At 33.2% G+C, this 18,698-nt stretch overlaps 2 protein-coding genes across 2 annotated transcripts; both read left to right on the forward strand.

Annotated features, from left to right (window-relative positions):
* The first annotated feature begins 4,324 nt into the window (after positions 1 to 4,324).
* Positions 4,325 to 6,990, forward strand: LOC131949454 (ankyrin repeat domain-containing protein 50-like). The gene is made up of 3 exons (XM_059311360.1): positions 4,325 to 5,333; positions 5,608 to 5,977; positions 6,104 to 6,990. The coding sequence occupies exons 1-3, from the start codon at positions 4,325 to 4,327 to the stop codon at positions 6,219 to 6,221; spliced, it is 1,497 nt and encodes a 498-aa protein (XP_059167343.1). The 3' UTR covers positions 6,222 to 6,990.
* Positions 6,991 to 8,135: 1,145 nt separating this feature from the next.
* LOC131949479 (ankyrin repeat domain-containing protein 50-like) lies at positions 8,136 to 17,745 on the forward strand. The gene is made up of 8 exons (XM_059311382.1): positions 8,136 to 8,210; positions 9,513 to 9,600; positions 12,270 to 12,338; positions 14,431 to 15,560; positions 15,857 to 16,405; positions 16,501 to 16,576; positions 16,932 to 17,450; positions 17,598 to 17,745. The coding sequence occupies exons 4-8, from the start codon at positions 14,444 to 14,446 to the stop codon at positions 17,719 to 17,721; spliced, it is 2,385 nt and encodes a 794-aa protein (XP_059167365.1). The 5' UTR covers positions 8,136 to 8,210; positions 9,513 to 9,600; positions 12,270 to 12,338; positions 14,431 to 14,443; the 3' UTR covers positions 17,722 to 17,745.
* The last annotated feature ends 953 nt before the right edge of the window (positions 17,746 to 18,698 follow it).

An 18,698-nucleotide genomic window follows, 5' to 3' on the forward strand; every position in this document is an offset into this window, starting at 1 on the left:
ACGAAAATACATGATTTACACACTCGCACTCAGCGGACACATAAAAGGCGTTACACATTTATACAGACAACATCCAATCTTGCCCACACACATGTATAATTCCTACACAGTCTTGACCTACATAGCTGCGTGATTTCAACATGTTTATTAAAAACGAAAATGGGCAATTCCCAGCACTGCTTTGATCGATGTTTTACCTGGGTTTACGTGTGTCAAGGTTGTTGCTAATAAAAGAAACTTTGTGTGTTCTTCGATTGGGCTGGTTGTCTGCTGTTACACTCAACACTGTTCCTAAGGTCGTTACATCAAAAAGGTATATTTCTAGATTGTATTTAAGTATTTTATGTCAAAATATGGATATTTTCTGACTACCTGTTAATTTAGGAAATTATACATGATTTTTAATCATGAATTTTTGTAAACTTGTTGCATTCAACTTTAAAAGTTATTTCCAAACGAAAAATAGCACAGGAAAGTCAACCATGTTCCCCATTATGATTTTAGTTCTAGAAAAGGCAGGACCTTCAAAAATATTCGAAGATTGTTTTTTTTTTTTTTCATTTTTAACGTTACTTTATTTAATTACAATTATATTTTCTCACTGTTCAAAATCTCTACCCCCACCCCCACCCCACCCCACACACTCACACACATGATTAGTTCACGTGTAAATTTTATTTTGAAACATTCTCGAAATTTATTGTGCAACAAATTAGAAGTAATATAGCTGTTAAAGTTGTATTTTCCTTAATATAAAATCTCGTAATTTAAAAATAGTAGTTACACAGTTTTTAAAAAATCGCAATATAAACGTGTTCCATTGGTCGAGGTCAAATCGTTCAGCTTATACTTACATTTGGTTTATTGATTTCTTCTTCTTAGACTTTTCACCTACCAAAAACTGCGCGATCATTTTCATTAAAATAAAGCGCGAGTGATCTCCCCCTAAACTTTCTCGCATTTTACCAATTTTTAAAATAGAACAGAAACGCGTATTTTAAACAAACCGGGAGTGATCTCCCCTAAACTTTCTCGAATATTCTTATATAAAATAACAGGGGATGGGAACTCGGGCTACAGACATGATTTTTAATCCATTTTAAATACTTAAAGTTTTAAAAATAGAATAAAATCTCGTAGACAAATTAATTGCACACCAAGTGAACGCCAAATAAAAAAGCGCATAATGGTGCGCAATATTATTATTACTTTTAAAATTTACATTAGTTTTTTGAGAAATCGGAAGTAGCGTAAAGTACTACTTCCAGTCAACGGAAATGGCTCAAAATTTAATAGCAGGTAGAGAATTAGATCTTTTACTTACATATGAAATTTCATTTATCTATCTGAAATAGTACTCAAGTTATAGGCTTTTGAAAAATTCAAAGTAGGAAAAGTACCACTTCCGGTTATCGGAAATCGCTCAAAAGTTGATACGGATCTACGATTTTGATTAAATACTTATATATGAAATTTCATCAACCTAGCTGTAACGGTACTCAAGTTATCGTGTTTACACACGGACAGACAGACACACAGACACACAGACACACAGACAGACACACAGACATACGGACAAGATTGCAAAATTATGTTTTTCCGTATCAGTGAGGTGTGAAACGTCGAGATTTGTAAAAATCTCGATTTTTTTTTTTTTGCACGATTACAAGACTTTCTCTATACTTCGTATATACGAGAAAGTAAAAAAATCGTGCAACTAATGAACGCAAACAAAGTGCGTATACTAGAGCGGAAAATGTATGAGTTATAAAGGAAACATTAATTAATTGATAAAAAGTTAATGCAGATTCTAATTCAGTCAAATTAAAAGTCACAATGCATTGTCACTAAGCCAATACCTAAGCGAAAAGTTTTGGAGAAATCGGTGTTGTGGAAGTAAACTTTTTTCAGAAATCTGATATAGCGTAAAGTGATAAAGTGATACTTCCGTACACCGAAAATCACTCGCAAGTCGATAGACTCAAGGGGATATGCTAAGCAAAAAATCACAAAATTTCTTGTTTTTCATCATGATGGGTTTCTTGCACTTTGTCCATTTTAGTATTAAGAAATTAATTACTTCAATGAAAAAAAAATTATTTATGTGTTTAAATTACCATTTTTATGACCATATTAAGTAAAAAATAATACATTTTTTCCGATCTAATAAGCACTCTAACAAAAGTTTTATATCCGTCATCATATTATATTTGACATCGTTGGAAAGCTGGACTTCTTATGTGTTTCATAATCCTAATTTCCATCTTCTCGGAAACACCCAAAGCTTACAATCCGCTTTGCAGTTTACACAGATATGGTATTTTTGTGACCTACTTTTCGTCACTTTTTGCTGTTTTTCTCAGTTCGTAAGTTTTTAACACTAAAATGACTACTACTTTTTTATTTATTAAACAATACCAACCATATTTTCAGTAATTGTTCTTCATGCCAAAATAAAACTTTTGTCACGGGGGAATTGTGATGGCTTTCATAGAAAAAAGTATTTGGTAATTAGTATGCACATTTTAAAAATTGTGGATACTAAAAAGTGTACGATTTTTTAGACCTTGTAAAATTTTTACTAGTAGCAATTTCATAAAGTTGTCGCGACAAAAGTTTCAAAATATACTGAAATATAAGCAGTTTAAATTTGATTGCTATAAGTGCATAAATAAAAAAAAGCCTTAGCATTTTTAAAAGTGCCGAAAAACTCAACATGGCTGAGGTTTTTTGGGGTTTCCATGACAACCAAAATTGTTTTCAACCCTTTTTTTGCCGTTTAATACTTACTTTCATGTGCCAAACATGGTAATAGTATTCAAAAGGGTTTCGATCTTAAATTGTAAAAAATAGAAAAAAAAACATAGCATATCCCCTCAAGAGAATAAGATCAGATTTTATACCTATGTTTAGAATTTCGTCTACCTAACTGAGACTAAAGTAACACTTCCAGTCATTTGAGGTCATTATAAAATTGAATTTAATCTAAGCATAAGATTTTGTACTAATATACGAAATTGCATCTAACTGTCTAGAACAGTGCTCAAGTTATAGTCTTCAAAATGAAATAGAGTAACGTGCCACTAAGTCTATCAGAAATGGTTCAAATTTGAAAAAAGTATGCTAAACAATAAATTACTTATATTTGAAATTTCTTCCACCTAACTTAAACGATACTCAAGTTATCGGATTTTCAGAAATAGGAAAGTTGAGTACGTAACACTCCCGGTTACTGTCAATCGTTCAAAAATTAAAACAGAACTCAAATTTAATATGATACCTTTTCATGAAATTTCGTCAACTTAACTGAAACGGTACTCAAGTTATTGTGTTCACAGACAAACACATACACACACACAGAGACATACAGACAAAATTGCAACACTAAATATTTCCGACTCAGGGAGGTGTAAAACGTCGATATTTGTGTATACGCAAAAGTAAAAAAACATTGTAATTGAACGTAGTGAAGTAAAACAAATTTTTAGTTAACAATTAGTTAGGCAAACTAAATATTTTATTTAATGTTCAAGTAAATGTTTATAGATTTCAAACACATAAGTGTGTAATATAATGTTTAAGTAATTTTTTAAACCCATGATCGAATTTAAATTAATTAAGTTGATTAAATAAAAATAAATTCATTTTTCTAATTGTGATTATTGTAAAATAACTGATTGAGCAATTATAGAAAGATGCTTCCCCGGCTTAACAAGAAACAACAATATACACATACTACTTATCATTCCACTATGATAAGGCGCATATCCTCATTGCGATTCATTGTGATTAAATTTTTCTCGTGATTAGAACACATAAACAAACCACAAACTAGGCCCCGAGGACAGACGCTTAAGCTTCCAGAGCTTCCTATTCATCATTACACTAATTTCACACAACTATCACAAGATACAAAAACGTTTTGTTTGTTGCTACTTTGCTATTCTACGTTTAAAGTTACTATTATAGAATTTTGCATTTGGTTCATTTTTATAGTGATTACAGTCCTTATAGTTTGTAAATCATGTGTTCAGCCTGTTTTTATTTTTCTTTCGTTAAAATAGGCCCAGTCAAAGCGCTATCGAATTTAAAAAAAACAAAGATGTTAACATGCTGCTCTGAACGAATAAACTTTGAGGATCTAATCAGAGAAGAAAACAAAATTTTTCAAATATTTCTTTCAAACGTGTTGAACTTATGTTTTCCAAATTATAGAATAGTCTTTTGGTTCTATTTACTCATATATTTTCTCATTGTGTATACATATGGATTTGGGAAAATACCAATGATCAGTTGGTCATTCTATTGTCCTTTCAAAAAGAGAATGAATGCTTATGGGGGAGGTAGTCAGTCAATGAAAAAGAGCATAAATTCAAGATTAGACATTGACATCAACTGTAAGGATTCGGAGGACAAGGCACTAGTACTTCTTTCAGAAGAGAAGAGCAATAACTCTGGGGAACTTTTGTTGAACTCAGGAACGGATGTTAATGTCAAAACAATAGGATTGAACTCGGAAAGAAAAACTTTATTTGTAAGCACAAAACTAGGTCACACATATTTTATGCACATTCTGCTCAAATGGAAAACCAATGTCAATGAACTAAACGGTTTTCATAATAAAACAGCTTCACATTTGTTCATTCAACGTGGATATGAATACATTTCGTACATTCTATTGGTTGCGGGTGCTGATGTAAATCTGGCTTACAAGAGAGGTGAAACAGCTTTTCATTATGCTGCTTGGTTTGGAATGAAGAAACTCGTCAAGTCGCTTTTAGAAAGAGGTGCGTTACATTACTCAACAGGATATGGGAGCAACGATATTGTCGTGTTGTTACTTGAAGCTGGAGCCTCAGCAGACATCAAAGACAGGGGTGGTGGAACAGCGTTATTTGATGCTGCCTTGTTCGGGTGTATGGAAACAACTTTAACGCTACAGAAATTTACTAACGATCTTGACGCCGGTGACCAATACAACAATACAGCTTTACACTACAGCTCCCAGAGTGGACTAACAGAAGTCGTGAAGACGTTACTTGAAGCCGGAGCTAATGTTGACTCGAGGAGCCAGTTAGGGCGAACCCCGTTGTTCTGCAGTGTATTGAGTAAAAACATTGACGTCATGAAAGAGATTATTCAACACGGCGCTAACCTTGACATTGACGACGATTTCGGTCAGTTAGCATTGGATATCGCAATTATGTACTTAAATGACGAAGCAGTAGCAGTTCTAAGACAATATGGCGCTAAATCTTCAAAAGAAAACAAAGTGAAAATGGAGGTAGTTATGGATTTTTCAAAAAGTGAAATGGAGTTTGAAAAAATGATAGGTGAGCATTTATTAACATTTTTAACTATCTTTTATCTTTTTAGTTATAATTGCTATAAAAATTTTCTACGATTTGGTCTAGGGCTTGAGGCACACCATTTTAATTTGACTATTTAATGAGAGCATTTTAGCACTCTAGTAATACAATGGCTGGTGTAAGTTCTAATTGCATTAACAATACACTAGGGATGTTCGCCTAACACGTTTCACGCAACATTTCTTAATTTCATGCATTCTTAGAAGATTTGAACATAGTCATTTATCTTATTTTGTAGCACTAGTTAGTAACGTGACACCCTTTGCAAGTGATAATACTTCCCAAAGTACTGATACCGTACCATCTGTGGATACAACACCAACAATTTCTACCACTACTCTACATGCAAGTGATTATACTAACCCAAGTACTCATACTGAACCATCTATGAATACAACACCAACAGCTTCTACAGTTACTCTAGATGCAAGTGATGATACTACCCCAAGTACTGATACTGCACCATCTGTGGAAATAACACCAACAACTTCTACCACTACTTCAGATGCAAGTGATGATTTCCTTGACGTAATTCGGTGTGCTCTAAATACCGAAGTGACTAAAAATTTTGAAAATCAAAGTACTAGCAGCACTGGAAATATTCATGTGTAAGTAAAAATATCCCATGCCATTGTCCGTATTTTATAGCGTATATATAATAGTCCTACTTATAAACCCCAATATCATTGTTTTCAATTTAACCTTATTTCTTAGATCAAGAATATCTATTTCAGAAATATGAATGTAAATTACAATCCAACCATCATTAAACACTGCGAAGAATTAAACATAAAGAATCCAAAGTACGTAGCCTTCGACAGCAAAATAAATCTCTTTGCTGAGAAATCCTAGAGCATCGTTTAACGGCTGGACAACTTCATTCGACAAGTTTAGAGAATTCTGTGAGAGAGGACTCTCCATAGGTTAGATCTAGCCAGCGAATGACTCCTTTAGTGGAGCACAACACTGCTCTACTGGCATCTTACTTGAGTACAGAGCAGACTGTGTTTGTGTAGTATATAGATCAAATGTAGACTACGTTTAGACAATAGCTATACAATAAGTATACAATATTAGTTATGTAGACCAATGAAGATTTGTTAAAAGTGTTATTTGACTTGACTTAGACAAGAGACATCTCTCTGTATCTGAATATATTATGAATACTGAAATAATGTTAGAAGTCAAACTTAGTGACTAATTTAGTAGCTGTTTTAACTATTTCTTACAAATATGTTAAGCCATATAGACACGAGTCAATATTTTAGTATTTTACAAGCACACGTGTATTATTCGTTATTTTTACTGTTATTCATTATTCTATTTTATCTTCTAAATTTTAAGACTAAAAATTTCACATTTTTTGTCAATGTCTTCTTATTGTATTAAGCCTAAAGACGGTAGTTCTTTTACATTTGTGTAAGTGCACCCAATAAACATTCTATTACTGTAAAACATTAAAAGATCTCTCAACTTGCTGTCTGCACCTCCATATCTAAATTTTAAAAAGACGTAATATAGAAACAATTTTATAAACATCTTTTGAAAACACATATTTTTATATATCTACACAGTTGTAACTCTATTTAAAATTGTATACTATAAAGCTAATAAACAAACTGTAAACAAAGCGTGTCTAAAACTTTAAATACGTGCTCCTTCTGTGTTATTGTTTTACTGTTTTAGAAGCCATAAACGTAACCATCGAAGTGGGAGCGATGTAAGCATGATGGAACATACGAAACTGTCTGCCTAGGATGACAATTTGAATTTTCTTGACAGCAAATATAATTCTATTTCTGTTGTAAATAAACCAAGCCCACGCCTTAGGATTTTGGTGTGCCGATTCAGACCACAAAAACAAAATGGATCTATTGTCTCTGTTCAGATTATTCATCCATTGTCATAATTTGGCTGTATTCCATTACTCCCATATACCGATAGAGCACGTCAACAACCAGACTAAAATATATAAACAACAAAATAAGTCCCACAACATCAACTATGTTACTCTTCAAAAAATAATTAAACTAAAAGACAGTAAAACCTGATTGAACGATAATAGACTTAAGAGAAAACATAATATTAAAACTTAATTCAATCAATTTTATTGTTAAAGTTTTAATTGCTGTTAATTAAGACCACAATCTTCTCGACTATTATAATGTGTTTTAAACTCCCTTTCTGTTGTACGGTAGTAATCTTTGAATTTGTTTTTATTGATATATTACTCCATAATAATTTGATCAAAATAAATTTAAAAACTATAGCGCTAAGAGACACCTGGACATTCAGGCATTGAGACATAAGGAAAGATTGCAAAATCAAACACTTGTAGGAGGAATTTACAGCTAAGGTCGTTTTTGTGAATTTAAAAATAATCTGAAGATGCACGATTGTCATAAAAATGACTTGTAAATAGTTAATAAAAATATATTAGAATATTTTTAATACACTCTAACATACTTGTTACGAAATAAACAAAATAATTTCGATTTCAGAAAGTTTGTTCCAAATTATAGATTTTTCCACTTATCATATCAGGGAGATGAGCATCAAAAAGTCGATTATCTTAAATCAGAAATTTCTTTCAAATTATATAATGCCTAGAGTCTAGTTACATAAAACATTATCTCAACCAACATATTATGCAGACAAAAGTTATACACAGTCTCGGGTCTATCCAATACATAAATGGGGAATCCCCAGCAATACTTTGAGCTACTTTTATCTGATCTGTGTGTAACGTGTCGCTAAACAGATAGGCGCAGGTGGGTTATCCTGGTAGTCCCGCTAGTGATCTTCATTCCACTTTGTTGCTGTGTTGTTTGCTTCAAAAAGGTAGATTATATGTGACTTATGTATGTCAACTACATTGTATATTGTGCATACATGTTATACATATTATTAGTAACAACGAATTATCTTTGAATCATTAATGGGACGATATTTCGAGTCGACCTTTGTATCCCTGGCAGAACGAACCCCTGACCTAGCCTCGACCAACCGGCGGGCCTGATGCATTGAGTTAAATATAATCTCAAAAGAATAATATAAACAATCTCCTTTCAGACGGTCAGGCGACATACCACGCACGCACAGTGTTGTGTGTGGTGCCTAAACCAAATTAAACTATCTCCATTCATAATTATTTTGCTGTGTTTTTAATAACTGGCGTCTATGTGACACGTGCGTTATAGATTCAAGTACCCATACATCTAATATAATCTATTAATCTCTTAAATGCAGTTTAGCTAACAACTCTTTTATTTTGGATCTAAAAAACGTCGTGTTACTTTTTAATAAATCATATGTATTTTTTTTTTTTGCAAATCTCGACGTTTTACACGTCACTGATACGGAAAAACATAATTTTGCAATCTTCTCCTTATGTCTGTGTGTCTGTGTGTCTGTAAACACGATAACTTGAGTACCGTTACAGCTAGGTTGATGAAATTTAATATAAAAGTATTTTATCAAAATCGTAGATCCGTGTCAACTTTTGAGCGATTTCCGATAACCGGAAGTGGTACTTTTTTTCTTTGAATTTTTCAAAAGCCTATAAGTTGCGTACTATTTTAGATAGATGCATGAAATTTCACACGTTAGTAAAAGATCTAATTCTCTACATTCTGTCAAATTTTGAGTAATTTCCGTTGACCGGAAGTACTAATTTACGCTATTTCCGATTTCTCAAAAAAAGCATGTAAATTAATAAAGTACTAATAATATCCCGCACTTTTATACACATTTTATTAGGCGTTCACTTGGTGTGGGACGGAGTGGTCTAGCGGTAGAGAGCTGGACTGCTAACCCGTTAGTCTCGAGTTCGAATCCGAGTTCAAGTCAGTAGACCGTCCCTGAGTCCACCCAACTCTGATGGGTACCTAACTCTCTTCATATGCCGAGGTCACAGAAACAAGTGAACTCTACTTCACTTGCCCCGTAGACCGTCAGGTTTGAAAGGGAAACTTTTCACTTTTTTTACAAAAAGTTTAAGTAATTAAAAATGGATAACAAATATTGTCTATGTCCTGAGTTGCCATCCCTCGTAATTTTATATTAGAATATTCGAGAAAGTTTAGGGGAGATCACTCCCGGTTTATTTTTTAACTGATCGATGTTTTAACTGCCACTGTACAGATAAGAGTTGGTGTGTTCTTTCAATCGCCTCATAGACTGGTTAGAGATCTTCGATCTACGTTGTTGATGTGTTGATTTCGTCAAAAAGGTAGATTATATGTGACTCATTTATGTTAAATATATTGTACCTTAATTTGAATACATTTCGCTTGTAGTAGTAAATTATTATTTAATAGTAGGTGCAAGGGACACTATCAAAATGAGTTGTTTATTTTATCGAACAAAAAATAATTGAAATAGAAGTCTACTTTTAAAAGAAAATATCCATCTATGCTTTAGAAAAATTTTAGTCTAGCGTTGAATAAAAGATTCGACATTTGATTTTTATTTCGTTTGTCAGAAATTCCAATACTCCCTCACCCCTATATACAAAAATACTAATAATTTATTTTGAAACAGTCTTGTTAAATCTTGAAGCAGTAAACTATATTTAATAGTTATGCATTTTTAAAACTAATTAGCCATCGAATGCTGTAAGAATAAATTCTACATTTCTTTACATTTATGGCATGTTACGATGGTCGATGTTCCTTAAAAAAAGCACGTGCCAATAATTATACAAGTCTACCGCTCGCACCCCCTCCCCCCTCCAAGAACTCAAATGAAATTTACATAGAAAATATAAAGTTTTAATAGCGTCCGCCCCCCCTCACCCCTCCCCCTAAAATTTTAAGTCTCCCCCCCTTCCCCGGGGAAAAACGCCGGTAAAAAACACTGGATCTACCACTGCCAAATTGCAACTCCATCGAACAATGGGTGTGGGTTAAATTTAGATTCCGATAGTTGCGGTGCAGCACAAATCACACACACACACACACATATATATAAATAAATATATATATATATATATACATACACACATATATATATATATATATATATATATATATATATATATATATATATATATATATATATATATATATATATATATATATATAGATGGTTCCCGGAAAGAACCGCAACGGGAAAAAGCGCAACGGGAAAAAGCGCAAAGAGAAAAAAGCCGAAAGAGAAAAAAGCGCACACAGAAAAAAGCGCACACAGAAAAAAGCGCAAACAGAAAAAAGCGCAAACGGAAAAAAGCGCAAAGAGAAAAAAGCGCACACGGAAAAAAGCGCAAAGAGAAAAAAGCGCACACGGAAATAAGCGCAAAGAGAAAAATGCGCACACGGAAAAAAGCGCAAAGAGAAAAAAGCGCACACAGAAAAAGCGCACACAGAAAAAAGCGCAAACTGAAAAAAGCGCAAACGGAAAAAAGCGCAAAGAGAAAAAAAGCGCACACGGAAAAAAGCGCAAAGAGAAAAAAGCGCACACGGAAAAAAGCGCAAAGAGAAAAATGCGCACACGGAAAAAAGCGCAAAGAGAAAAAAGCGCAAACGGAAATAAGCGCAAAGAGAAAAAAGCGCACACAGAAAAAAGCGTAAACAGAAAAAAGCGCAAACGGAAAAAAGCGCAAAGAGAAAAAAGCGCAAACGGAAAAAAGAGCAAACAGAAAAAAGCGCACAAGGAAAAAAGCGCAAACGGAAAAAAGCGCAAACAGAAAAAACACAACGAAAAATGTGCAAAAGAGAAATTTAGCACAAAGACCATATGGGCTAGATGACACATTTCTACATGACTGTTAGGGCTGCTGTGAGAGTGTCGTGTTTGATCACGTGATCTACTACCATTTAAAGCGTGCCACTACCATGTGCATTCCCATCACCACGATACAGGCGATAATCACTTTACACAATGCCTATTATTTACTTGGTCAATAATTATTCAACTACTATTCTCGTATAAACATAAAACTATCGACATTACACGAAGTATCTTTCACATTCTCCGTAGTCCGAACTACCTAGCTTGCATACCATAACAACCCGTTCCTATGGCAAAACTTCACTCTCTTTCATTGTGTCCCGCAACTATGAAGTGAGAGGGTCTACACTACCATTATATTCTGTCTAGCCATTCAGTAGTTCATCCCAAAGCACGACTACATCAAGGTATACAAATTCGACAGGATGATATTAATTTTACTAATTATTGCATTACAAAGGACGACTTGAACGAACAATACTAAGACTGGACTACATTACGACATCACTCTAACACAGGGGTCTCCAAACTACGGCCCGCGGGCCGGATGCGGCCCGCGAAGTCCTCTCATCCGGCCCGCAGAGATCTTTTTGTCCAAGGAAAAATCGTTTGTTGGTGATGGCTGAGGAAGTTTGCCCAGAAAAATCAAAGACATGCCTGGAAGAAACTGGCCCCCGAACTGAATTTGATAGTTAATGCGGCCCTCGGACTGAAAAGTTTGGAGACCTCTGCTCTAACACAACAAGAACAAGTATACTTTTTAACTTCTTTCCCCGACAACAACGAACCTACACTAAAACGTCACATTCTTGCGAACCGCGTAACTATCCAATGCGTCATTAACTTTCGCACTTATATTCGTTCACACCAATCCTTGTTTAAACAAACATCAAAGCTATATATATACATGAGGTAATTAGGTAGGTGGGTAGGCAGGTAGGCAGGCAGGCAGGCACTTTTTTCCGTTGCGCTTTTTTTCCGTTGCGATTCTTTCCAGCCACCCTATATATATATATATATATATATATATATATATATATATATATATATATATATAATGAGCAAGCAGCCAAATTAAAACCAAAAGAAAAACCCACAAAAACCGCTCGGGAAATTACTCGGATGCTGTATTGATTTTTAAATTAACCGGTCGATGTTTGCTATATATAGTACCAGAGAACGCTGGTTTGTATCACCTCCATAGGCTGGTTGTCTGGCTGCTGGTTCTACTTAAAACAGGTAGAGTACAAGATTTATGTAATTCATTTTTGTTAAGTATTGTGTAGTCTACATTATGCTTAAATGACATTTTAAATAATCCGGCTTTAGAAGTTGGGATTTTTTTTTCAAATGAAATATATCTACTTCAAACGTTCAGATTATTTCAACATCACAAATAAAATCAAACAGGCTATCAAGTTTGTTATGAAAAATCAATTTAACTATAAAAATTATATTTAAAATTCTGCTTTTTACATTTTAGGTGATAGTTTTAAAAAATTAATACCTATGGATCTTTTTTCGTTAATCCCCACACACACATCATTCATTTTCTATGCATGTGTTTCATTGATCGGACGCGTCGCTAAGAGACTGGTTATGGATTTGTTTAAATCGATTTACCTTAGCGAGACGTTATATTAGTCTCTCCAATAACTACGCGGTAGTTTAATAAACAAAATTGTCTTTTAAAAGATGTTGATATTAAATAAGTGTACAATACAATTCGTTTTTTCTTAATACGTTACTTTAGTTAATCACAAATTTAAAAACGTGATAACATTTAACTGGGCATAAGTATAAGCATAACTTGTATTCAAATAATGTTTATTAATAAATTTAGTAGGCCTACCATCAGCCTTTAAGTGGACTAAAATAACTGTTATTGACATTCTAGTACAGGTACATTTCTATTTATGGCAACTCAAGTGAACCTTGTCATAAAAACTGTATTAAATTTTATCAAGAATTTAATCAAAACAACAGTTTATTATTATTATTATTATTATTATTATTATTATTATTATTATTATTATTATTATTATTATTATTATTATTATTATTATTATTATACGCCCTTATTATCAAAGCACCTGTTGAATAAGTACCTAAAACCGCTTAAAGATAAAGGATATGTAAAATAGACGAGGGTCTAGTCCAGCGTTGAAATAAAAGATTTAAAGATTTTATTTAAAGATTTTTATCTTCCCCCCCCCCCTCCAAATTATAACATATCGTCACAAACAGCCAATCTTTTCCTTCATACGCCGAGGTCATAAAAACAGGTGAACTCTACTTCACCTGTGCCGTGTCCCGCTAATTTCCGATAGACAACTTTATCATTCACATCTAAAAAGAAGTCACACCTCATCTTACATATTTTTATCTTTTAAAAACATCGATTTCTTTCTATACCATTTTCTGACCTGGAACCACATTTGAGTAATAAATAAATAAATTATTAAAATTAGCGTAAAACTAATAATAAAGAATTAAAACCAATCGAGTGCGTTGTGATTTACCACTGTGCATTAAAATTAAAAAAGAAAAATTAAAACAAAAAGGAATTAACATTGACATGATGTTTCTCGAACCCATACCATCCGCATGGTAACTATAACACTATCATACAATTAGGTGCAGGTTAATTGGGCTAATTTACTTAGAGCCATCATATAATAAAGTTAAATTAAGCGAATATTATATTATATTAAACTATATCCTAATTTAATTGCTAAACAAACATAGATTTATTTAAAATAGTTGAGGTCTGAAATAGTTGAGGATAAAAACTCACTATTTGACTAGATTCTAGATTAAAAAATCTAGATAGATAGATAGATCGCTGCTAGCTGTTTATTGGTAACTTCTTCTTTAAGGCCATCAGCTGTGTAGAGAGAGGGAGAGCAGCATCAGGCTCTTCGCAACTTGTTACCTAGGCCTTGCGCTTTGATTTCCAAGGCGCAATGATCTAATCTTGGAGCAATGTAATGAATGTAGCTGTATCATCGTTTTCACACAAAAATTTTAGCAACATATAAATATATATAAATAAAAAATATTGTCGCAATTATCAAATAAGAATATCTGCTTTAATGTAGAATTTAAAAATTAAAAAAAAAAAATTTGTGGAGAAATATTTTGTTAAATTGAAAGTGTTAATATTCTTTTATTTTAAAATCCATTATAATGTACCAAAAAAAATATACTTTCACTTTAAAGTTAATCACGGATTCAATAGAAAGTCGACAATTGTATTTTTTAATTTGGTTTACAGTTCATATAAGCTCAAATATACATTTCCATCCTCTATTATTTTTTCGTATAATAGGTCAAGTAAAACGATGCTAAAGCAAATGAAAACCAAGATGAACAAAAATAAGCTGAAGGATTTTGTAAAGAGAAAACGTTCTGACTTAGTCAAGAAAGAAAGTAGCGTTAATATTAAACATCTATTTTCAACATTAGACATTGATATAAACTGTAGAAACTCAGATGGGATGGCCCCTTTACATGTTTATGCAGAGACGAACAACATACCTTTAGGGGCACTTTTGATAAGTGAAGGAGTAGATATTAATGTCATAGCAACAGGGCCTATTAACTCAGGAATGGCACCACTACATTTAAGCGCTATAAGAGGCCATAAACATTTTGTTCAACTTTTGTTGAAATATAAAGCAAATATCAATGTGCAGGATAATTTTCGACATAAAACAGCTTTACATTTCTGTGTTAATTTTGAACATGTAGAAATAGCTCATATTTTGTTGGATGCAGGCGCTGATGTTAACCTGCGAGACGGGAAAGGTGAGACAGCTTTACATATTGCTGCTAGGAATGGAAGTGAGAAACTCGTCAAGTTGCTTTTAGAAAGAGGTGCGGATATCAATAACACTGACCATCTTGGTAAAACGGCGTTACATTGCTCGGCAGGTTGTGCTGAAAACAACATGATCATGTTATTACTGGAAGCTGGTGCCTCGGCAAACATCAGAGACAATGGTGGTCGAACAGCTTTACTAAATGCTACCATGTACGGGTTTACAGAAAAAATTATGACGCTACTAAAATTTACAGACGATCTTGACGCTGGTGACGAGAATAACATTACAGCTTTACACTACAGCTCCCAGCATGGACTTACAGAAGTCGTGAAGGCGTTACTGGAAGCCGGGGCCAATGTTGACTCGAGGAGCAGGTTCGGGACAACCCCATTGTGGTGCAGTCTATTGAGTAAAAACATTGACGTCATGAAAGAGCTTATCGAACATGGCGCTAACCTTGGCATTGAAGACGATTCAGGTCATACAGCCTTGGATGAAGCCATTATGTATTCAAAAGATGAAGCGATTGCAGTTCTAAGACAACATGGCGCTAAGTCTTCAAAAGAAAATAAAGTAAAAATGGAGGCAGCTTTGGACTCTTCGAAAAGTAAAATGGAGTTTGAAAACGTGATAGGTGAGCAACTATTACGATTATTAACGGTGCGTTTCATCTGTTTATGTTCAATTACTATAAAGACAACCCCCTTCTAAACTTCTGCTTACTGTTTGGTCTAGGGATTTAGGCATCTCATTTTACTTTTTTATTTAATTATAACATAGTTTTAGCACTCTAGTTGTACAATGGCTGGTGTAAATAATAATTACATAAACAATACACTAGGGCTATACTCGTAACACGTTTCCTTCAAAATTTCTTAATTGCATGCAATTATAGATTATTTTAAAATTATCCTTTATTTTATTTTGTAGCTCTAGCTGGTACATCATTTGCAAGTGGTAATACTACCCAAAGCATTGATACTGCACCATCTATGAATACAACACCAAAAGCTTCTTCCACTACTCCACATGCAAGTGATAATACTATGGATACAATACCAACAGCTTGTTTTATTACACCAGTTTCAAGTGTTGAAGCTACATTAAATAATGTTCAAAGTGTTAATTCTACCACAACTACTGAAACTTCACCATATTTGTATACAACACCAACAATGTGTACCACAACAACAGCAGTTGCTACTACTAAAACCACACAGCTAATCACCACCTCCACAACTACAACAACAACCCTTACCGAAACTACACAATTAAAGAAGTACCGTAAGTCAACAAATAAAATGTATAAAAGCCTTCAAACACACAACTTAAAACAAATACATCGAAAACACACCTTAAAACAAACAAAACTTGACAAGTTTGAAAAGAATCGTCAGACATTCCCTGAAAAACATGAGAAGATGTTGGATTACTCGAACTATGGTCAAACTGATTCACTCCGACTTAGTCAAACAAAAGGTATGGTTGACATTCTGATCTTCGAATCTAAAATGTTCTTTAGCCGTAGGCTTTAATATGCAGATTGTTATTACAATTCTACTTCTTTACGTAAGATTTGATGATCGAACAAGAAAAGACCAGCATCGAAAGCACCACCAAAAACAGAAGGAAAAAGAACAAAAAGAAAATGTATGTTGAATTTATAAGAATGTAAATCTATTTAGTATGTTTAATTAGGATTGAACAAATTTTAACCAAAACAAAACATACAAGGAATATAGTTGTAATTTCGGTGATGTTTTTTTTTTTATTTTACTCTTTATTTGCATTAATTTTTATTATTTTTTTATTAAGCAGCCTAACCATTTGTTTTTGTTTGTTTTTGTTTGTTTATTTTTTTAAGTAAAATGTGTTGGGGAAAATAATCATGCATGATGTGTAATGATTGCTTACTAATGAATAAATATGTATTAAACCCTCTACGAAACGTAAAGTTTCAGATACAAATTCTCAAACCGTTTACACAATGTATCTTTAATTTCAGTGTTGGTAAAATGATTACACCCCGCTCTACTGAAGACATAAATAATAAAATAAAGCGTCTGAAAAACAAATATTCTATTATGAAAACTAAGCCCGGCGGATATAAATGTATATCAAGTGGTTCAGCCGATGCTTTAAAATGTCGCAGAAAAAATAACAGAAAACGGAAGCGAACAAGCAATTATCAATTTCAACATCAAAATCGCATGAAAACCATTTGTTTCTATTACATAAGAAAGTATTTCTGGAAATACAAATCAAATGCTAAGAAGAGGATAAAAGAAAAATACAATTTTGATATGAACCTTGAAGTGAACAGTTTTACAAAAATCAACACATTTGATGAGAGCTACATCGGGGTTGGTACAGTAACGAGCAGGGCTCAAACTAAAGCAGCGAATCGGGAGGACGGGTCTTTTTCTAAACTTGACGTGAAGCGAGCACTAAACTACGCTCTAAATACAGGAAAGATAAGAAAGTTAAGAAAACAAAATGTTGGAAGAGAGAGAAAGCCACCAATGTAAGTTTGAACAATGATGTATTTATTGGCTTAACGATGCTGAACATTTTTACATAAATATTGCGCTACACTAGCCTACCGATTGACAATTGCAATATCTTTATTTATAGATTCGTCTATTTTTAGTAGGTGTACATTTTTTTTCAGAAATGTCTTCCTAAATTTTATACGAGACTGCAACGAGGTAAATATAGAGAATGGAGAATACGTTTTGATAAACAGCATCATCGGTGACGACAGAAAAGAGGAACAAGTCTCAAAAGGCGTTTGATAGAACCCACCTATGTTAGATTGGACCTCAATTAGAAAAGTTTTAATTATAATTTTTTTTAAACATTTTTATATCTATATGAAGTTTTATACTTGAAACTATTCTATTTCTATAATGAAATTGAAATTGAAACTTTTAAAGCACTTCCAAAGACTAATAATTTCTGTTTTTGTTAATAGTTGTTTTTTAATATAGAAATAACGTCCTGGTTACTGTAAAGCATTTAAATGTGCTACTCACGATTCCAACCTAGAATTAGATTATCTTCTAAAAGTAGAACACACTAAATTTCAATAAACTGCACTGTTATAAAATTAATAACAAGTTATGATTTATAAATGTCTTAACGTATACTCTAAAGCTAATAAACAGTTTAAAAATGTATAATATTCTTACACTTCTTACACAGAAAAGAAAGCAATAAAAATGTATTTTTTTTCTTTAAAAAAAAAGTAAAGAATCCTCTTTTGACCTAACGATCCATTGGGCAATGAAGTAGAGTTCATATGTTACTTGACCTCGGCATATGAAGAGAAGGTGCGGTCAGCATTTTTACCAACCGCCCGTACTATACCTAACATGAGTTAGGTACTAATCAGAGCTTGGTGGACTCAGGGAAGTTCTAATGAGTTGGACCGGTATTTGAACCGAGACTTTCTGTATAGCATCAGAGCTCTTCACCGCTTATACCACTCGTTCAAATACCGATGCATGATGTTTTTTTTATAGTTGTTTATGTGAAGAGAAAAAGCTTCAGATGTATTGTCAAAGTATTTCTATAGTGTTACCTTGAAATCAAGATTTAGATTATGTGCTAAACGTAGAACAGACAAAATTTCAAAAATCTGACTGTTATAAAATTAATAGCACCTTATTAATACCTTAATTTGCACTCTAAATCTGATAAAAGATGTAGATATGAGGTTTCTTTAGTAATATCAGGAGTAAAAGTGTACCTACAGAGAATGACATTTTGT

This window comes from Physella acuta, unplaced genomic scaffold (assembly GCF_028476545.2).
Source record: "Physella acuta isolate Inbredline_101_S28 unplaced genomic scaffold, ASM2847654v3 ptg000698l, whole genome shotgun sequence".
In the NCBI taxonomy this organism is placed as follows: Eukaryota; Metazoa; Mollusca; class Gastropoda; family Physidae; genus Physella; species Physella acuta.

Coding starts and splice junctions, on each gene's coding strand:
- LOC131949454 (XM_059311360.1), top strand. CDS start 4,325: ATGAATGCTTATGGGGGAGGTAGTCAGTCAATGAAAAAGAGCATAAAT. Junction 5,334..5,607: donor GGAGTTTGAAAAAATGATAG/GTGAGCATTTAT, acceptor CTTATTTTGTAG/CACTAGTTAGTAACGTGACA. Junction 5,978..6,103: donor AGCACTGGAAATATTCATGT/GTAAGTAAAAAT, acceptor TATCTATTTCAG/AAATATGAATGTAAATTACA.
- LOC131949479 (XM_059311382.1), top strand. CDS start 14,444: ATGCTAAAGCAAATGAAAACCAAGATGAACAAAAATAAGCTGAAGGAT. Junction 16,577..16,931: donor AAAAAGAACAAAAAGAAAAT/GTATGTTGAATT, acceptor CTTTAATTTCAG/TGTTGGTAAAATGATTACAC. Junction 17,451..17,597: donor AGAGAGAGAAAGCCACCAAT/GTAAGTTTGAAC, acceptor ATTTTTTTTCAG/AAATGTCTTCCTAAATTTTA.